The sequence below is a fragment of the Stegastes partitus genome, unplaced genomic scaffold, assembly GCF_000690725.1.
Source record: "Stegastes partitus isolate 25-593 unplaced genomic scaffold, Stegastes_partitus-1.0.2 Scaffold15, whole genome shotgun sequence".
NCBI classification, from domain to species: Eukaryota; Metazoa; Chordata; class Actinopteri; family Pomacentridae; genus Stegastes; species Stegastes partitus.
This window is the reverse complement of record NW_007577746.1, coordinates 1,513,862-1,534,704: the sequence shown is the minus strand read 5'-3', so window position 1 is coordinate 1,534,704 and position 20,843 is coordinate 1,513,862. Positions and strand designations below refer to the sequence as shown.

The following is a 20,843-nucleotide window of genomic DNA, read 5'->3' as shown; positions in this document are numbered from 1 at the left end:
ATCCATCATCTCTACACCTTCATCCTCACCAGGGTCATGGGGGGCTGGAGCCTATCCCAGCTGACTCAGGGTGAAGGCAGGTTCACCTGGACAGGTAACCAGTCTATCACAGGGCTACACTTAGAGACAGACAACCAAGCACACTCACATTCACACCTATGGACAATTTACAATCACCAATTAACCTCAGCATGTTTCTGGACTGTGGGAGGAAGCCGGAGAACCCGGAGAGAACCCACGCTGCAGAGGGAGAACATGGAGACTCCACGCAGAAAGATCCCGGTGCCCCTACCGGAACACGAACCGGAGACCTTCTTGCTGCGAGCCAACAGTGCTAACCCACTGCGCCACCTTGCAGCCCTAACCACTAGTAATTGCGGACCATGTTGGATCACATTTTGGGTACCACCATGGACACAAGAACAAATTTTTAAGCCAGATGTCAGTATTCAGCATTAGATTACCCTTCAGTTTAAAAGCGAAACAGTTGATTATACACTTGCTTCAGCCAACAATTCACATGTATTAAAGGCCAAACTGAAGACAAGACAGTAAGACAGTAGAAATATGAAATATAAGGCTTTACTTAGAAATATATTCATGACCTTGGAAAAGAAATCTGCCATCTCTGCGTAACTGTCAGATTCGATATCTGATAAAAATCCATTATTTTGTGGATTTGTCGTTGTTAATGGACAAAGTTTTCCAGATACTATGATTTTTATATGTGGCTTTTTCTGTCATAGGTGTGCAGTCTATACAGTGTCAGCAAAATAAGCCATGCATTTGTGGATTCAGCCTGCCCTTGCAGATGCCAGTGTGCAGGTCTTTTTGCCACTCACGAAATTGTACACTCATATTGGCCACTGCAGTTATACAGTGTCAGACATCACATACTTCACTCTTTACTGCATTGTTTGTTGATGTGAGCTGCATGCCAGTCATAACATCTTAATGTGGCCCAACTCTGCTGGCAGTGCAGAACTTAAGGAACAAGAACCCGTCTTCCTAACTAAGCAATAACAGCTCAGTATCTCTGTTATAACAGCGGTAAAGTAAGATGGGCCTTGTCAGATCAGTTGATTCAGGACTGGAAAGATGAAGCTTACATCTTTACTTGGGGACACTGACCCATGTAACCTTTTCTGCATTAAGAACTAAACTTACGGAAATATGAGCAAGAAGGTGCATGAAATATGAAATCATAAACCTTAGAGGTCTACTAAAGAGTCCTCTTGTGCTATCTGGTGGTGAGCATGCCACAGTGCAGCTGCAACAATGAAAATTACTGATGTGGAAAACTCAACATGTCCGAGACCTTCTTTATTCCCCTAATGTTCAGTTGGTACATTGTACTAGAGGGGGCTGACGAAATATGTTCCTATTAGATCAGCTTTCAGTGCCTTTAGTGGATGCTCAGAATGCACCTGTAGCCCACATATGATGATATTAAGATGGAGATGTGAGTTCAAGGAGAACTGTGTCATTTTACAGCTGTGTCATTACAGTGAGATGCTTCTTGGAACAAGGAAGACAATGGCATTCGTCATTCAAGGTCCATAGGAAAAATGGGGAGACGAAAGACTTCCTGGTAGAGACCACACCTAATTGCAGCTGTGAGCTGGTGTTCACTCGCAGGACAAAATGTGTATGTATTCTCACTGCCTGATGCTAATCATCTACTTCTTCTGGCTTTTTAGAATGTCTCATGTTAATATGGAAATTTAGCGAAGTAAAATATTTGTGGAATGATGTTTTAGATTTAGACTGCACTGCAATTTCCATCTGTCTGTTAAAGAAGACACAGCACACTGTGCTGCTGATCCCCATGTAAGCACCTGAACGGATAAGTGGATGTGCAAAAATGGCACCGGATCATTGGACCTTTTGCTTAGAAATACATAGACATAGAATAGAATGCTTTTATTGTCATCATACACAAAGTACAACGAAATTAAAAGACAACTCCAGTGGTGCAAACATATAAAAGTAAAAGTGTAAAAAGACAAATAAGAATATATACATATATTTACAAAAGGAGCCAGTAGGAAGTATACACAGCTAGCCAAACGGTAGAATAAATATATTGCACTGTTGGATATATGAGAAATGTAAATAATATAAATAAAGAATTATTATAAATAATCCATCCATCCATCATCTCTACACCTTCATCCTCACCAGGGTCATGGGGGGCTGGAGCCTATCCCAGCTGACTCAGGGTGAAGGCAGGTTCACCTGGACAGGTAACCAGTCTATCACAGGGCTACACTTAGAGACAGACAACCAAGCACACTCACATTCACACCTACGGACAATTTACAATCACCAATTAACCTCAGCATGTTTCTGGACTGTGGGAGGAAGCCGGAGAACCCGGAGAGAACCCACGCTGCACGGGGAGAACATGGAGACTCCATTATAAATAAAATAATATATAATAATTAAAACAGAATTATAATATTATAGTATAATATAAATAATAAATGTATATGATAAATAGTACAGACTGTACAGTGTGCACAGCAGCAGGGGCTTGAATGTCATAGCCTCAGTAGTCATACATCTAAAAATGACTACAGGTCTTGACAGAGAGAACAATTTATCTGGACTGTCCTAGAAAGTTATGGGAACATCGCGTCATTACGTGTGGCACGTGGAAAAATGAAGAAAAAATGATCTGAATAATCATTTTAGTCTCCTTTTTTAATAACGAACGCCCCCATATTTTTTTCAAAATGTTAGGTTTGTGATTTACATTACTTATAATCACTGTTAGTAGAATCGTGGAAATTTCCAAGTTACGTGAACGCATCATGGGGTCGCTTACGGTAAACGCTACAGGTTGCTTTCAGGGCCAGCAGGAAGTTCGGCAGTAATAACTGTTGTGGTTGACGTGCGCTTTGGATCGCAGCAGTTTGTTTGACATGGCGGCGGTGCTGTTGGCGGAGTGACGGAGGAAGGAGCTTCTCTAAACATGTCGCCTCATCGAGCGCTGCTGCTGCTGTCGTGTGTTTGGCTGTCGTCGTCGGCGGTGAGGCTTCTATCGCGGTCTCCTCTCACCTGCCCCCGACAGGTGAGGACAGACCGAGGCTGTGTGCTCGCGGTTCAGCCTCTGTTCACCGGAACTCACGGCACACTTTGCTTTGTTGTGACTCTATTAAATTATGTCGGCTTTGCTTATTTTCTTCAATAAACCGTGTACAAGGAATGGAGATTATTTAATCGTTTATTGATTAATTTCCGTTAACAACTCAACCATTTAAAACTTGTAAAGCAGACGAAGAAGGAAGTAGACTCTGGAAAATGTCGCACCGCCGCTGTGCTGGTTGGTGTGAGTTTACTGAGAACTGACGAAGAAACATGGCGACCACGAATCGATTATTAATTGTTCACAGTACACTATTTGTTAAAAACTGTATTCTGTAAAACTGTAGAAATGTGTATTCCTTCTGTGTACTGTGTTGTTTTCCAGTCTGCTACTGGTTTGATTGTTTTCTGTAAATTATGGAAGTATTTTTGTGTATTTCTGTCTCCACTTTAAAATAAGCTCAAGTTCAATGATGTGATGAGACGATAGCACACGAGGCTACAACACGGCTCCTTCCAGACTGTTTCAGACAGACAGTCGGTAGAATAGCTTGTTCTTCACATGGTAACTGTAGTGAAGTGATGGCATCACCATTGATAATACTACAATTCTCTTTTCTAATGTTATTTTTCTTGTCACAGGATTTGAACTGTACAGTCAGAACAGGTGAGTGAAGTTTCGTCTTGTTCTGTTGTGCTGTTCAGTTTTCCACAACCTGTGGTTCACATGTTAGATTTCAGTCTTTGAAGGGTGATAGTACTATTCTTGGGTGTTCTCATTTCTCTTCCACACTTATAAATATAACGTTGAGGACAAACTTCAGTCAAAAATAACTTTACATGTATTCAATAATATTTTCTTTTTTGAATATACAGTCATGACTCCGTAATCCGACCCTTAACAATCCTAAACCTTGCTATCCGACAGGATAACGGCGTATTATCTGACTGAACAATCCCACAGATTGGCTACGTTCACACTGCAGGACTTGATGCTACATTTAGATTTCTTTGTGACTTCCTTCACGTTTCCAGTTCAATGCGACTTGTATGTGATCTGCTGTGTGAACTTCATACGACCCAAAAGTGTCCCGCATGCGCAGAAGAGGACACGACGACGTCACACGCAGCGAGCGTGCTCAGCGTTTATGGAAGCAAACATGGATGGTAACGGTGGAGCGTATCTGCCACTCCCCCGCCGCCACCGATGGAGGAAACAGAAGTGTGAGCGCTAACTAAACTAGCATCAGCAGCCAAGTACTGCCTGTGTGTTCTGGACACTTCCACCCCGTCAGAGCGCTGCCCCGGGGTGGAAGTGGTCGGAACGTGCACAATCACACCGGTCAGTTAGGCTGAAGTCCAGCGATGTGTAGTGTTCTAACAATACACTAGTTTTTGTAACAACTATAAATATAAATCTAATAAATATTAAGAAGAAATGAGCCTTCCAGCATCAAGCCCTCCTTGTATCTCGACGTCCGTCTTGACAATTCGACAGCCCTGCTTAAAAGAAGGTTTTACATATAGTGTCGGATTATCAAGTCATGACTGTATTTTACAATTTAGACTTTTTTTATTCAAAGTTAAAGTACCATTATCACACAAGTGAAAGCAATGCACATCAACTCTTGGTTTACGAGATTGGAGTCCTTTTCTTGTTATTTCATGATTTTTTTATACTAAAGCTGACAGCAGTGAACAGGCTCAGCATGCAGGAGGTCAGAGAGGTACACGTGTCTTCATCCTGGTCTGTGCTGTTTTCGTTTAGACCGGAGAGAGGAGAAGGGCTTCTGGTGAATTTTAACTTGAATGCAAGTTGTGCTGGGAAGTGTAGAAAATGAAGCTAACAGCGCTTTCAATGGTTTATTTAATGAGCCAACTGAACTCAGAATTTTATGTTCTGAAAGTTATGAAAACTTAGAACAGACTAACTGAGCTAAATATTAGTGATAAAAGTTAACTGAAGTGGAGTCTGAACTGGAGTCTGGCTGAGGCTGGGCCGCATCAAGTATTCCACAAATAAAGTACAACTGATCCAATCTCCTCAATCATTATTATTAATAATACAGAACATGAAAATAGGCATCTCTGACCTACTCCTTGCTGCCAGAGACCTGCAGCGCTTCATCTTACAGCTGAGCCACATTTGGCTTGACGGAGGCAGCAACTGAGACCCTAGGTATGGCTCATCAGTAAGTGTGGACCTGTACTTTGACTTATTAAAGCTCATGGTGGAGAAGAGCTTTTCACACAGATAGAAAGAACATGCACTGGCTCTGGGTGACAGGATATCTGTTCCCTCCACTCGGTGACACTCCCAAATCACGTTTCAAGTGACCAACGTTGCTAATTCACGTTGCTGTCACGAGCCTGAGCTACGGTAGCCTACAGTGATTAAAACAGAGAACGCCCAGGGCAGCGACAGGCACAGGTGCGTGTGAGAAAAATGCGTGGACTGCACTAACCTTAAACTCTGATGTCAAGTAGGGGGCCACAAAATATTGTTCTGCGGGCCTCAATTGACCCACGGGCCGCGAGTTCGAGACCCCTGCTTTAGGGATTCACTTTGGAACAATAAAGACAATCAGAAAATCACTGAGGTGGAGACGACAAAAAAACCCTCGGTAACATCAACCAAGACAAAAGGAATGACTACTTTAACATAAACCAGGACGTAAATCAACTCGAACTGGAAATGATAACACTGATTTTAAGGTTGAACAGTACAGAAGGTAAAGTCAACTCGACAGTGAAACAACACCAGTCAGCAGACCTGTCTGGCTTATACAATGAATCAAGAATGAAGGTCTGAATTCACCAGGCCTCAGAGTGGGCACAAATTTAGTTTTTACTCTCAAATGCTAATTATTATTATTTATTTGTCTGTTTTTAACATTAACATTTAAATTAAGAATCACATTTAAAATCAAACAAATACAGTCATACTGTAAATGCATAAATGACATAAAGTGCTTTGAAGACTCAGGTGTGGTGTCAGGTTTCCCAGCTGTCTGCCATTCAAAGTGTGTGTATTTGTGTGTGTGCAGACAACTGTATGGACAGAGGGTGGCTGCTTGCTCATGAATATACCCCCAGTGGTCCGGAGCAGCTGGAGGTGTCGGTGGACACCAGGCAGGATGAGGAAGGACGCCTGCAGCCTGTACTGTGCGCTAAGTGGAAGATAAAGGTTGACGGTGAGTAGGTCTGCTTTCTGAGGAGGTGAAGGTGGTGGTAGTACTGTTTTCTATATGCATGTCAGCATCGCAGCAGATTGTAGATGTATCATTAAAAGAAGGCAGAATGAAAAAACTAACTTTTATAGTTTCACCATCTTGATATTTTGAAGAGCTGCAGAATAAATAAACAGAGTCATCAGTGAATCTTATTTTATTGTAAATAACAGCTGACATCTGGGGACACAGTGATGTCGTTAAAACTAAGTCTTACGGGTCAAGGAGCTATTGGACAGGTCAGAAACAAACCAAAAGTTTAATCAATATTTTTTGGAAAAGAAAATTAAGGCAAGCGGTCAAAGTGTCTGTGCATTCACTTTCAGTTTGACCGTCAAATACATTTCAAACCTGCTTGAGCTGTGGCTGTGAATTTGTATGTGATGTCGCCATATCCAGATGTCAGAAATGAAGTTGTTTAGTTCTCTTTTGTTATTAGTGATATAAATAATGGATGAATCTATGGAGTAGTGAGAACGCCAAATTACAAAAATAAATCAAAAGAATAATAAAATAAAAGTGGGAATAAAAGAAGAATAAATGAAATAAAAAATAAATAATGTTGCAACATAAAGCAATATTATTCAAAAATGAATCCATACAAGAAAAGACTAATGAAAGTAGAAATATAAAGACAAATAAATAAAATAATTAAAATAATAATTATAGATTTTTTAATCATTTATTTGTGTTTATTTATTTTTAATATTTATTTATTTTTAAATTCTTTCTTTATTATTTTTCATTTTATTTTTATATTTAATTTTTTAATTTATGTATTTTTTAATTTATTTTTTCTAATGTCGCTTTAAAAGCAAAGGAAATATGTGCAGAAAAATGTGCGCAGTAGGAATGTTGTTTTTCTGCGCATATTTCCTTTGCTTTTAAAGCGACTTTATAAAAAATAAATACAAATAAATAAAATAAAAATGAAATGTGAAATAATAAAAATTAAAATATTTAAAAATTAAAATATGATAATCTAAATAGATAAAAATTAATAAATAAATATTTTTTAAAAAATTATTATTATTTTAATTATTTTATTTATTTGTCTTTATATTTCTACTTTCATTAGCCTTTTCTTTTATGGATTAATTTTTTGTTAATATTGCTTTATGTTGCCAAATTGTTTCTTTTTAATTTTGTTTATTCTTCTTTTGATTTCCACTTTCATTTTTTAAATTCTTTTTGATTTATTTATTTATTTATTTTGTAATTTTGTAATTACAAAATTAATTACAAATTTTGTAATTTGGCGCTCTCACTGCTCCATAGGAATCAACAAAAATAATACCTAAATTGCAAAAAACACTAACTTGTACTTCAGTGTGCTGTGGTGTAGTGACCTGTGCTGTGTTCCTCCTCAGGCAGTGTCCGTGACCTGAGAGCCACGGAGCTTCACGTTCTAGTAATGTCCACCAATCAGAACCTGTGTGTTCGATATTCTTTCAACGACAGACTTCCAATGACAAGTCCATCAGGAGAAAAGGTGGGTGGCTCGAGATTAATGTTGAAATTTGATGGACATGTTTCTGCATTTTTATATGTACGTCTCAAAGATATTCAACTTTTTTATTTTTTATTTTCTGAATTTGGCACGATTGTCGTTGCACCCTGTAACACTGTGATCCATTTTTTGTATCGCTATCCCCCCCAGGCTGCCTCAGGTATACCTCACACCTGAGGCAGCCTGTTGTAAGAAACTAACTGGATTCCTTTACTTTTCTTTAGTTCTTTTAGTATCAGCAAGATTTCAAACATGTCCAATGCATTGGTGCTGTCATTCAAACAAAGAGAGCTCTGGCTGGATTAAATACAAAATGCAGTTAGCCAAATGATCAGAGGTGGAAAAAGATCCTTCAGTTGTATAAAGTAGACTACGAGTAAATGCCCTGCATTCTAAATCCTCCATAAAGCCGCAGTAGGCAAAAATATGGATTGAAAAAAATATATAAAATGGTAGAATTTAAAAATAGAAAGCTTTCCCCCTGCATCCATTCCCCCTCTCCTCTCTGTTTTAAGACTCGGCCTTGTGTTCACCTGTTGCTCCGTCACATCCTATTCTAATTGCACACTTTGTGGCTCTTCACGCAATCAGATTTGACGAACCTGGAATTGACTAAAATCTCCTGTCTCAAGCTACATTTTCAAAACCCTTAACAACGATACCTGGAGGAGGTGCAGAAACCTAGTTTCCTCACAGACTACTTCAGTTACAGCAGAGTTGCAGAGTCACAGTTTTTAGGACAAGTACTGTAGCTGATCAAGGCTTCAGCATTTTAACGGCTGCTTATTAGGCTGTTATAGTTTTTAAAGCAACTACAAACTACAGCTGCAGAAAGGATGTTCAGAGGGGTTGAAACTCTATATTTGTTTTTTTGAATACATTCACTTCAAAAATGTTTGCTGAATACAGCAGTGATGGAGAAAACACTCAGATCCTTCACTTTAATAAAAGGTTGCTTTAGTGCTGATAAGTGCGAATACGACACTGTCAAAGTACAGTGTACAAGTACAAGTTCTTTCTTAAATAAAAGTAAGTGTACTATTTATTTTAGGGCCCGACCAATTAAATTGCCCGATTACAGCCCTTTTCAAAACACTCATCATCGGCCGGAGTTTTGCCGATTAAGCGCCGATATATTCTTGATTTCTCATTAAACAGTAAATGCTGTTCAGTGTCACAGTCGCTTTCCTACATTCATTTTGTACAACTTGATTTAGTAAAAAGACAAATATTGTCCAGGGCAAAGCTGTAGAACACTTCAGCAACACCACGAAAAGCTCCGTTTGTGCTGCTGATTGTTGTCAACAAGTCCGACTTGGACACGGAGATGATGAAGAGTTAAGATAGCTGACGACCGTCCAGCGGTGAGACCTCTCACTCTGACACAAAGTCTGAAACCAACACCGGCACAGAGCTTCACTCTGACAGAGAACTACAGGAAACAGCTTTTTAAACTGTTTATCCAACTTTTTACCTCATTTATTTAACTTACATTTTTATTAGCTTATGCTGATCGACTTTAAAGACAGCCCAGTCTGTGAGAGTCCAGAACATCAGAGAGCTGCATCAATAATGTTGTGCAGTAGCTTCACTCATCATGCTGCTTGCATACAGCTACACCTATGGCCTGAACCTACAGATGGAGTCATCAGTACAGCTGGTAGCTACATTCATGCTCCATAGGAAGAACAATGCAGATTTAACATAAAATACCCACATGACAGACATGTTTGTTTGGAAAACTTTTTTTTTTTTACTGATGTATATTATGTTTAATGCTCTGCTGCATGTTTTTGTTCTTGACACTTCCTCTCTGTTGTAGACACTACAGACAGACACTAAAGGACAAAGTGTAGAACAACAAAATGTTCTGCCTGTGATTCAGATCTTTGTTGTTGCAGCATTAAGGGACCAAAACAGAAGCGATTTCATTCATTATACATTTTTTAAATTAATCAGCTGATTAGTTGGCTATCAGAATTTTTTGCCAAATACTAGAATCAGCATCAGCGTCCTAAAATCCATGTGGGTCGGGCCCTACTTTATTTATTGTTACTTATTTTAAAGTGAAATCCTGCTTTTAATGTAAAAGCAGGATTTCACTTTTGTGGCTTGCTGAGGTGCAGCTCATTTTAAACTGCTTTGGGTCCCAGCTTCCGCTCATGATGATCCAAGTGAACCTGCCAGAGAGCAAGTCAGGCTCAGACAGTTTGTTGCCATGGCAACAGAGTCACCGCTCTCTGGAAGGGGAAACCCGTAGTTTCCCTTATCTCTGGGTTAACAATCTCAGCATTTTCAGCATTTCAGTTTCAATTAAAATATGAATTACTAATAGACTAATCACTTCATCTAAATGTAATTAAGTTCTTTCTCCCTGTTGCTGACTGCTGGCTGAAAGGAAATCTAAAGGGAACTTTGTGTTGTTGGTCTGTTTGACATGTGTACAGGCTTCACCCTGCTACGTGCAGTGCTAAGAGACGACATCTTGTGAACTGGCGCTATAAAAATGAAACTGATTGAAAGTAAAGAGTTCAATATTTCCTTCTTAAATGTACTAGAGGAGATATAAAAAGTGTCCTGAAAACAAAAATACTCAAGTAAAGTACAAGTACCTCAGATTTGTAAGTACAGCACTTGAGTAAATTTCCTTAGTTACGTTCCGTCACTGTGTATAATATATAAATACCCAACTGCACTGACATTTGATCCTAAAGGTAGCAGATGAACATTCCAGTTCCACATTTTTCGCTAAGTTTGTGAAGCCTCCCTCCATGACAGACAGTATGATTTGTGTTTTTAGTGGTCGTTCTCAGCTGACATGCTGGTGCTGATCCCTGGCCAGACGTACCGGGTGTCGGTCTTCAACATCCCCAAACCAGAGATCAACCACAGCACCTATGACATCAGCACGAACGTTCGTGTCCCAGGTGAGCTGAAGTCAGAACCAGCATTCGGTTGTTTTTGTTGTTTTCGAGTGAGCAAATGAAACTGTTGTTTAGGTGGAGTCTGTTCTTTAAAGAGGGTTTAACAAAACCTGAGCCCAAACCAGAACTCTGAGTTGACTGACTTTGAGATGAGAAACTTGAGTTTTTGGTTCCAGAACAGCTGATTGGAGTTGGTTCAATTAGTCGTTGCACGACATTGCAGACAGAGAACCTGTTTTTGGTCAACATCATCCGTTCTGGAGCAGAAGTATTCACATACAAGTGACTAAAGGTCCATGATTAAGGACAGCATTATTACCACTATTATTTCTGTCAATTTTAGATCATGATTAGCCTATTTGTTACACCTATTCATTGGTTTAAGAGACAAAATATTTTTTGTTGAATGTCCTCATTTAGTTAAACAGTTAGGTTCCATTTTCAATTCAATTTACAATTCCTATACAAATCTACTTCAAAATAAAAAACCTATAATCTTCAAATGTATTTAGAACGCCTTCCAGGAGCCAAGTATACACACAACTGTACCCAAAATTCCTAATTTTCTGCACATCTGCTTGTTAATAGACGCTTTCTTCACCAGTGTTTCCTAAAGCCCTCACATACCAGCTAGGGAGTAACTAGCTGGTCAGCTGTCCATACTCAGCTACTGCAGGTGTGTGAGCAAAAACTATTGTAAAAAGAGTGAGATGAGGCATTCTCAGAGTTAGACAAGCTAAAACCAAATTTAATCTACATGGGCTGTTTTTTGAGTGGGCCATGTTCAACAGGACTATTGCAGCTCATCATGTTCAGTTTATTGTGGGAAGTCGACATTTTTTAACATGATTGATATTCCAGTGCAGTGCCTACAGCTGACAGTGTGTCTCGTTGTTGTTGTTGTTTTTTTTTATTCTCTGTGTATTGAAGAACCCTTAAATCAGAATAAATTATGTTGTAATGGGCAAACTTCTCTTGTAGATTCGTCATGGAAAGTAAGTCCTGTGGCAGCAGAAACAGTTTTAGCGTGATGTGTTTGTGGTAATTTGCCTATACTTTGCAGGAAGTGAACTATGCATGCACTTATCACACTAGTGATGCTGAAACATGATATTTTGTGGCCCTACTTTACAAGGGGAATTCCTCCACTTGTTAGATTTGGATTAATGCAATCCTTGCACAGTCACACACTTTTAAATCATTTAGCTTTTAAGTGATATTGTACAGAGGTGAACTTCCTTTATTTACTCAGCTGTCAGGAACAAAATGTAGATGAGTCCTTTAGTTATGACGAATTATGCAGTTGAGACGGTGTCTTGGTTAAACGTCACAAATCTTGCTCACCAGCATTTAACAGTTGCATGTCAACTTGTAGATATTTCAACATGAAATGCTCTTGGAATGTGCCATCACCCTAACCGATCACAACATGACATCTGTGTTAAGTGATCAGTGTCTGTGTCTAGGCTTCATACGGAGAGCGATGACTTCAGTAGCTTACAGGAAACAGCTCAGTGCCGGGGAACTGGTTGACAGCCTGACAGCTGACTTAGTGTTCAATGAGTCACAGTGTTATTGTGAGCTGAGGATGAGTCCACAGTGTCTATAAGTCACCGTCTCTGTCCTTAAATTGATGACAGATTGATCATAAAGCAGTTCTGTCAACAACAGCCTGCGCGTTACAGTTTAATATCTATCTGGATTTGTCTAAAGAGAAAAACTTCTGCAAATGAATGCTTCTGGCATGTGCTTTGGTATCGTATGGATGAGGAAACAAGTCAGTCAAAGTAAACCTGCCAGAGAGCAGGTTAGGTTCAGACAGTTCGTTACCATGGTAACTGACCCAGAAGGGAAAACCCAGAGTTTCCTTATCTCAGCATTTTCACTAAACTCACTGTCGAGATTAGACCTCTGTTTTGCTCATCCTTCTATCACTGCTTGGATGAAGTGATACATGAATTTGTCCTTTTTTACGACATGTACAGTACCGACACTAAATGTAAAACCTTCTGTTATGTCGGATAGCAAGGCTGTCTGATTGTCAAGACGGAGGTCCAGATACAAGGAGGGCTTGATGCTGGAAGGCTCATTAGTTGTTAATTATTGTTCATAGTTGTTATAATAACTAATGTATTGTTAGAACACTACGCATCACTGGACTTCAGCCTAACTGACCGGTGTGATTGTGCACGTTCCGACCACTTCCACCCCGGGGCAGCGCTCTGACGGGGTGGAAGTGTCCAGAACACACAGGCAGTACTTGGCTGCTGATGCTAGTTTAGTTAGCGCTCACACTTCTGTTTCCTCCATCGGTGGCGGCGGGGGAGTGGCAGATACGCTCCACCGTTACCATCCATGTTTTCTTCCATAAACACTGAGCACGCTCGCTGCGTGTGACGTCGTCGTGTCCTCTTCTGCGCATGCGGGACACTTTTGGGTCGTATGAAGTTCACACAGCAGATCACATACAGGTCGCATAGAACTGGAATGTGAACGAATTCGCAAAAAAATTGGATTCCACAAAAAAATCAGAATTGGGGCATCGCTACAGCTCACCTGGTTGAGCTGGCGTCCCATGTGCAGGACTACAGTCCCGATGTGGAGGTCATGAGTTCGAATCCTACTCATGGCCCTGTCCTACACGTCCTCCCCCCATTCTTCTCCCACACTTTCCTGTTTCTCTCTCACTGCTCTATCCAATAAAGGCACAAAGGCCAAAAAAAAAAAAAAAGTAAAAATAAATAAATAAATAAAAAATCCTCATTGAGCATCAAGTCCTGCAGTGTGAACGTAGCCAATCTGTGGGATTGTCAGTCAGATAATACGCCGTCATCCTGATTGGTGACATTAAATGTCATGTCGGAGTCAGAATCCAAGGCTGTCGCTATGTTAAGGCTGTTTTTATGGGTTCTGTTGGTTTTTCCTAAAAACCTGTCGGATAGCAGGTTTAGGATTGTTAAGGGTCAGATTATCAAGTCACGATTGTATTTATGTGTTTGTGCAAAGACACAAATCATATTCTAGTTTCTTCTTCTTATGTAGTTAGTCTCTGAATGTCTGTCTATTTGGGGCCTTAATAAAATGGTTTGGAATATACATGTTTAAATACAGCGTTTATGTACACAAATTTCAAGCATCTGAAACATGATGGCAAATTTAGAAACTGTAGGTAGCACACAGGTCTGAAGTGTGTGTTGCCAACTGTGAGATGATTCATAGCTCTTACCCAATCTCCTAAATGGCTGCTTTTAAATGAAAAGCAGAGGCGGGACTTGGAGCATCTGGTTTTATCTTCTTTCTGTTCATCTGCTTGTATGCTAAAATTCTCTCATTCTGGTTTACACAGACTGTCAAGATCCAAAAATGCAAATGACCCAGTTTTGCATAGAGGAAGGTGAGTCCCTCATAGACAGTAATTCCAGTAACAGTGGATGAAGCCTATCACCCATTTGTAACACACCTCTTGCATGTGGCTGTATTGTAGGAAGTCTGTGGCAGCCTGACATCAGTGTGACTCCCATCACTGCAGACAGTGGAAGGTCTGCTCTGGCTGTTAGCTTCAGCCCTGATGGATTGTGTGAGGAATATAAGGTTATTGTTAGCTGCGGCACGACCCAAAATGCAAGCAACATAAATAAGGTAAGGTCCCATCATGCTGGACGTTCCAATGCTGTGTTTGAAGAGTGCTTGTGCAGTCTGACACACAGGATGGAAGGGTTTTTCCTTTCAGTGATTTGACCCAGAACAGTACTGTAGCTGCTTAGTACAACATCCTGTCATTTGTGTTGTAGCCTAGTTTTTAGCACAGTTTCTTTTTTTCTTCTTCTTCAGTACAGGAAACTCTGTGTCACTTCTCTCTCTGCGGTGTATTGATGCTGATTGCAGAAAAGATTGCTTATGAAATGTTTTAAACCATGTAAATGTAAACTGACTGTATAGTTTGAACGTTCACATTATGTATCATCTTAGGAATGCATTTGAACTTCAGAGAATAGTTTTGGCTCAATTTGACACCAGATCAGAACACTGACACTTAAAAGTGCCGTTTTTAGTCTCCTCACAGAGAGCTGCATTTTAATAGGAGTGAGATGTCAGCCTCCCACTCTGTACTTTCTCAGGACTGCTGTCTACCCACTGTCCACAGTATACTGATGTTATAGTGTTGTCATAATGTTGTTGTAATGTTGGAAATTGTTACACACTCGGTAATGTTGCTGCACTTACTCTTCAGAACACATACCAGGTTCTTGTGGGGCTCCTTAATATAAGCGCGACATAAACAAACGGTGTATCTGTGTGTTTCAACAAAACGTCAGAAATTGTTATTGTGGTGATTCTGAACGCTATAGTTTGTGGTACTCTTAATGTGTATTTGCACTACTGCATTAATGTATTTGTATACCTTGCATTCGAATGCATTCTATAGCCCAGCAGTTTGACCAGTTGTGCACACACTAGGTACAGAGCTGCCATAGAAACACAGCTACAAGCATCTTCATTAATCAACATGCCGTCACCCATTTTCATATTTTCTTAAACAGAAATACTTCTATTTTCACATCTACCAGAATTATGTTGAAAGAATACAAGCATTGGAACTGTCTTGATAAATGTTTGTATAGCATCAGTCAAACTGAATAATAATGTTTTCTCATTTAAAAAAAAAAACTCTCCTCCAGGCCAATTTGACGACCCTGAATGTATCATTCATTCTTGATGAATGGCCAAGATCCTGCTGCCTGTTTAAGGTTCAGGTAAACCTTTTTAAATCTTTTCTGCTGAGGGCTGTGAGTGTATTGGTAAAGCTCTATTAGCTGTTAGTACCTCAGAATTGTCTATAATCATGTTTTACCTATGTGTTTTTTGTTAACATGGCAGTGTGTCTTTACTGCAGATCAATCCTCTTTTCCAACAATGCAGGCCGGACTGTATCCGTCGACAAAGAACTCAGGATATTTGTACTGGTATGTTGGCAGATATACTTAAAAACATAAAAATGATAATGTGATTTTTGCAGCAGATTATACCAAACAAGCCTGTTTCTTTATATCTAGAGAATGTGATTTCTAGGCCAGGGTGTCTCCTACTTGGGAACACCTTGAGTGATTGTTCAGTTCAGCAGTACAGCATCATCACATTATGGTCAAGTTAGACGTCAGTAAGTAAATTGGTGGTTTGATTCCCAGATTTCCTTGTCTTCATACAGTATGTATCGAGTTGCCCGTCAGGTGGTAATACAAATACAGTTGCAGGTTTAATTATAAAATATACACACACACACACACACACACACACACACACACACACACAATATTAAGGCATACTGTGTGTGTTGTTAGGGCATCGGAAACACAACAGACAATCAAAAAATAAGACATAATTTTGTTCTGTTATGTTATCTATGTATTAGCCTACCTTTGGGTCAAACATAAAGCACATCCATCTTGAGCTGACACCAAATCAGATGACCAAAATCTGCTGAACCATCAAGTTTTATTTTGAGGCTTAAAACTTGATTTGGTCCAAAACAATGTCTTTGGATTTCAGGTCCTTTATAGGAGATATTTCAGCGGAGAAGTGAAACGTTGGACCCACTTGTGGTCCAAGATGTAAAGTCAACTAAGTCAGTTCAACTACTACAACCATGAATGTCTGCACAGAAATTTACAGTAGTTGGCTTGGAGCCTGGTTGCTAGCTGGGCGTGACTAAAACAACATCTTCCTGAAGATCCTTAGAAGGGACAGTGCCAGGTGTACAGATTTGGGACATGCCGGCATGATACTACAATGACCAGTGTAATCTGTAAAAACAGGAGTGTTGCCAACTAATAAACTGTGTTTTCTTTACCACAGTACGGCCGACACATGCTCCAGATGTCCCTCCATTCACATTCATTGCACTGGGAATAGTGTCTATGTGTATAGTGACGGCAGTTGTAGTGTTTGTCTTCTGCAGGAAGCCAGGTTAGTCACATAGAATACATTCAGTCACAATTCATCAACTTTTATTGGGAACATCGATTTGTGAATATCTTCAAGTCGCTTTTAATCTACTGGTACTTATCAGTGCTCTTTTTCACTTTCAGGTAAAATTGATGCAGGTAGAAATGCAATTATACATGAGAAACCGCCGCAGCAGCAGGTCAAACAACCTCCCAAAGTGCTGATCATCTACTCCCAGGACCACCACTTGTATAGAAACATAGTGCTGAAGCTCTGCAGCTTCCTCCAGGCCAAGTGTGGCACTAAGGTGCTGGTAGACCTGCTCGACTCCACATCAGTCAGCATGGTGGGTTGCCACCGCTGGCTTGAGTGGCAACGACAGCAGTTGAAAAACCCATCTGACAAAATCCTGGTGCTGTGCTCACAAGGTGTCCAAGCAAAGTGGAGGGCCATGTGTGGTCAAAGGCGAGTGATCCTGAGGGAAGACATCCTCTCCCCCACAGACGACATGCTCACTCCCTTTCTCAACCTCGTCCTAAGTGACATGCACCAGGCAGGTATGCGGAGCAAGTACATGGTAGCTTACTTTGGTGACATCAGCAGCGAAGTAGACGTGCCATCAGTTTTTGACATTGCTGTCAAATACAATCTGATGAAGCACTTTGAAGAGCTGTACTTCCGCATCTTAGACATTGAGAAGTATCAGCCAGGTCATGTTAACCACATTGAGGGAATTGGTGGGGATGAATATTTCCACTGTCCTTCAGGTAGAGACCTAAGGAATGCGATCGAAGCCTTCCAGGCCTACCAAATGGAAAATCCTGATTGGTTTGAGAGGGAGTGTGTAGGTGGTGAAGAGGAGGTCATTGCTGATGCCAGCCCGCTCATTGACCAGCTGCAGATCCCCCCTGTCCTAGAGTGTGTCCCTGTAGTCAGAGATGTGCCTTCTGTCTTCATTAATGAGGTAGAAATCAATGAAAATGACAACAGCATTCACATTCTTACACCTGAAATGAACCCACAGCGCCAGTTGTCGTCAGTGGCAGAACTTACTCCAGTCGTAAATCCTGGTGGTAAATATCCGCCAAGCCTGGGTGAGATGTTGACAAGTCATGTGTGTCCTCACAGCCCCAGTCCAGTATCAGTCTATAGACCTGAGTCTGTTTTAAACAAACTACCACCACCAAGACAGAACTGGCTCTCCCTCAGGGAAGAACCCTTGGGTCACCTTCCCTCTGAGGATGATGAAGAGGATTCTCTACTGCCCATGAGCCAGCCGTCTGCCCATTTTGACCAGAGGCGCTCAACTCCACAGAACTCCCTGGGCTCAAAATTTCCAGAATCTGCATGCGCAAGCGTACAGAGTGAGTGTTTCCTCTCATCTGAAATCAGCCTCTCCCAGCCTGTGGAGATGGAGGAGGATGAGGGTTTGGGGTCTAGTGGAAAAGATCCAAGCAGCGGATCAGATCAAGGCTACATCTCTAAAATATCCTCCCAGCATGAACCCCCTTTAAAAGAGGATGCACTTGTGGCTTTGGTGAGACTGCAGCAGCAGCTGTTTCTGCAGAATCCCAGATTCTCTGACAGAGGCCCTGAAGGGCCATGTAAGCATTAAAGCTACAGTAGGCAGACATCTAGAAAATATACAGCCATCCTTCTGCAACTCCTCCCTCCCTGTTCTAAGCCCCTCCCATCAGGCAAGTACACGCTTCAATCATAGTCGAGCTAAAAGTCCACATTCATTCGTGGCTTCACCTGGGATTTGAACCTCATCTTGAAAGTCAACCACCTAACTTATTGCACCTCTACATCCCTATCTCTTAATGGACTTTGAGACAGATTGCTCAAAAGCCCTGTGATTGGCTGACATCTCCTGTCATGAGCTACATTTCCTAAAATCTGAAAAAGAGCCAGGAGGAGGTGCAGAAGTTGACTTACCTTTCAGACCACTTGAAGTAAAATAAACTGAAAGGTTAAGGTGATTTGGTGGAGACCTAAAAATACTGCCTACCTCAGGTTTAAGAACGGGATCTTCCTTCATTTTAATTCAATTTTCAATTAAATGTATTTATATAGCACAATTGTAAACAAATTTCATCTCACAGCACTTGATATCGTAAGGTTTTAGCTGATATTGCTTTCTGAAATAGAAGAGCTGCAGGCACTGCATATAAAGTTGTACAGCACAAAAGTGACCAGTGTGGGGCTCACATGTTACATATTTCATGTTTCATGGCTTTCTAAGTACTACATCCCAAACAGATTTGACACGTTGCCCTCACAGGACCAAGATGTAGACACAGTAACCGGCACCGTAATCTTGTTCATGTCAGCTTTTTCAGTGGGTTGTGAATTCAGTCGAGATTCAAGTTTTAATTCAGAATTCAGTTGGACGATATAAAATCTCTGACCTTTTTCTAAAGACATGTCAGATCGTTGTACTGTTACTGTAGCATGTAGCATTACAGCATATAGCATTGTAATTTTCCACGTGTTATTTGAGTAAAAATGAAAATGTAAAAATGCAACTAATTTTCACATACCACTGTTCATTTTTCAAGACTAAACCTGCTGTGCCATGGATGTTTAAAATCAATCATTTCCCAGCCTTTTACATTTACATGTCACTCTGTTGGTATCAAAATGAAAATGAAGTTTTAAAGCAATGTAAAAATGAGAATGAAAGGGCGTTTACCATTTTATTATGCTGTACAGTGGATAATAATTAGTGAAACCGTACTCCTCAGTGTGTTGCATTTACATTTAAATTTCATAAAACTTCTTTTGTGTCACAATAATGATGAAAATGCAATCTGCCAATCCTCTCATCAAGGCGAGTCTGAAGGTAGGATATCACTTCTAGATTCTGCTCTGATCTCAGGATAGCCGTCACTTAGCCGACAGACATACAGGCAGACATCGAGACACCCGTCCAAATAATGAATTCAGGTGTTCCAATCGCTTCTGCAGCCACAGGTGTATGAAGTCAAGCACTGAGGCATGCAGACTGCTTCTGCACTTGCAGGAGCTCAGTGAATTCTAGCGTGGTACCGTGGTAGGTTGCCACCTCTGCAATGAGTCCACTGATATAATTTCCTCTCAACTAAATATTCCAGCTTTTAGTTGTGTTCTAACAAATTGGAAGCAATTTGGAACAAGAAGTTCAAATGATCATCTAAAGACAGTGGGCTTTCACAGAAATCATTCAGTTTTCTTAGAACAAGCAACTAGCAGCTCACTGATGACTTAATCTGGTCCTGGGTAGTTGTTTGAACATATTAACTAGCAAACCTGTCTGATTGTTGAAGCTAGAAAGAAGTCCATGCTATCTAGCTCGGTGTGGTGTCAAACAACAACCCCCTCAGAGGTACTGTTGGATCATCATACAACACTTTCCTGTCTCTTTATTTTCTGTCAGGACAACATTTTCTGTAAACAGTCAATCTAATGATAATTGTTTTGGTTTCTGGGTCATCCGTTCTCATTTGTTGTTAAAGAATCCGTAATAAATAATCACTTTGTACACTTTGTAAAGTAACTTTCTCTGATTTATTTTAGGTTTCAACCACATAATACTCTGTCTTACATCTACAGTACATGAATGACATGATATCAGTACAGGTTACACCACAACGCTTTACAGTACAAGTAAAGTCTTATCTGTAAACAACAGCTATGTCCCTGTAAACAAGTTTGAACAAAAGGAAAGCCTGTATATTATAAGACAGGACAGGATACTGTTCAAATTGCACATTGTGTTTTCATTGCACAAAGTCTTAAGCAGTAAAAGAAAAGCATTTGCATCTGCGTAGCATGATTGACTCCTTTGAATATCCTTGTCCGTTAAAGCCTTTGGTAGCTTGAGTGGTGTTACGCACTGCGCTTGTTCATGCAGGTTGAAGGCCTACTATAATTAGGTTTAATGTAAATATATGGTCCTGCTTGGGATTAAACTGTGCGGTAAACTCCAGTCATCCAAATGAAGATTGTTAGAGAGCCTTTCCAGCAGCATTGTATACCTATACAAAGGTTAGTAGATTACTGGCACAAGGAAACAATACAAAATAGTATAAAATATAACCATTTAATTACTTTGGCAAGATATGATCAGCAATGAATACTGTTAAGCTCCCAGTGCAATATGAA

At 40.3% G+C, this 20,843-nt stretch overlaps 1 protein-coding gene across 1 annotated transcript; it reads left to right on the top strand.

Annotated features, from left to right (window-relative positions):
• The first annotated feature begins 2,895 nt into the window (after window positions 1-2,895).
• il17ra1a (interleukin 17 receptor A1a) lies at window positions 2,896-20,235 on the top strand. The gene is made up of 11 exons (XM_008290425.1): window positions 2,896-3,076; window positions 3,733-3,757; window positions 6,138-6,284; window positions 7,691-7,812; window positions 10,631-10,757; window positions 14,101-14,148; window positions 14,239-14,393; window positions 15,434-15,508; window positions 15,649-15,718; window positions 16,608-16,718; window positions 16,841-20,235. The coding sequence occupies exons 1-11, from the start codon at window positions 2,978-2,980 to the stop codon at window positions 18,310-18,312; spliced, it is 2,451 nt and encodes an 816-aa protein (XP_008288647.1). The 5' UTR covers window positions 2,896-2,977; the 3' UTR covers window positions 18,313-20,235.
• Window positions 20,236-20,843: the final 608 nt, after the last annotated feature.

Bases quoted from the DNA above. Each gene is read 5' to 3' on its own strand.
- il17ra1a (XM_008290425.1), top strand. From the start codon at position 2,978: ATGTCGCCTCATCGAGCGCTGCTGCTGCTGTCGTGTGTTTGGCTGTCG. The intron at 7,813-10,630 runs GTGGGTGGCTCG...TTGTGTTTTTAG, and splicing joins CAAGTCCATCAGGAGAAAAG to TGGTCGTTCTCAGCTGACAT. The intron at 14,149-14,238 runs GTGAGTCCCTCA...GCTGTATTGTAG, and splicing joins CCAGTTTTGCATAGAGGAAG to GAAGTCTGTGGCAGCCTGAC.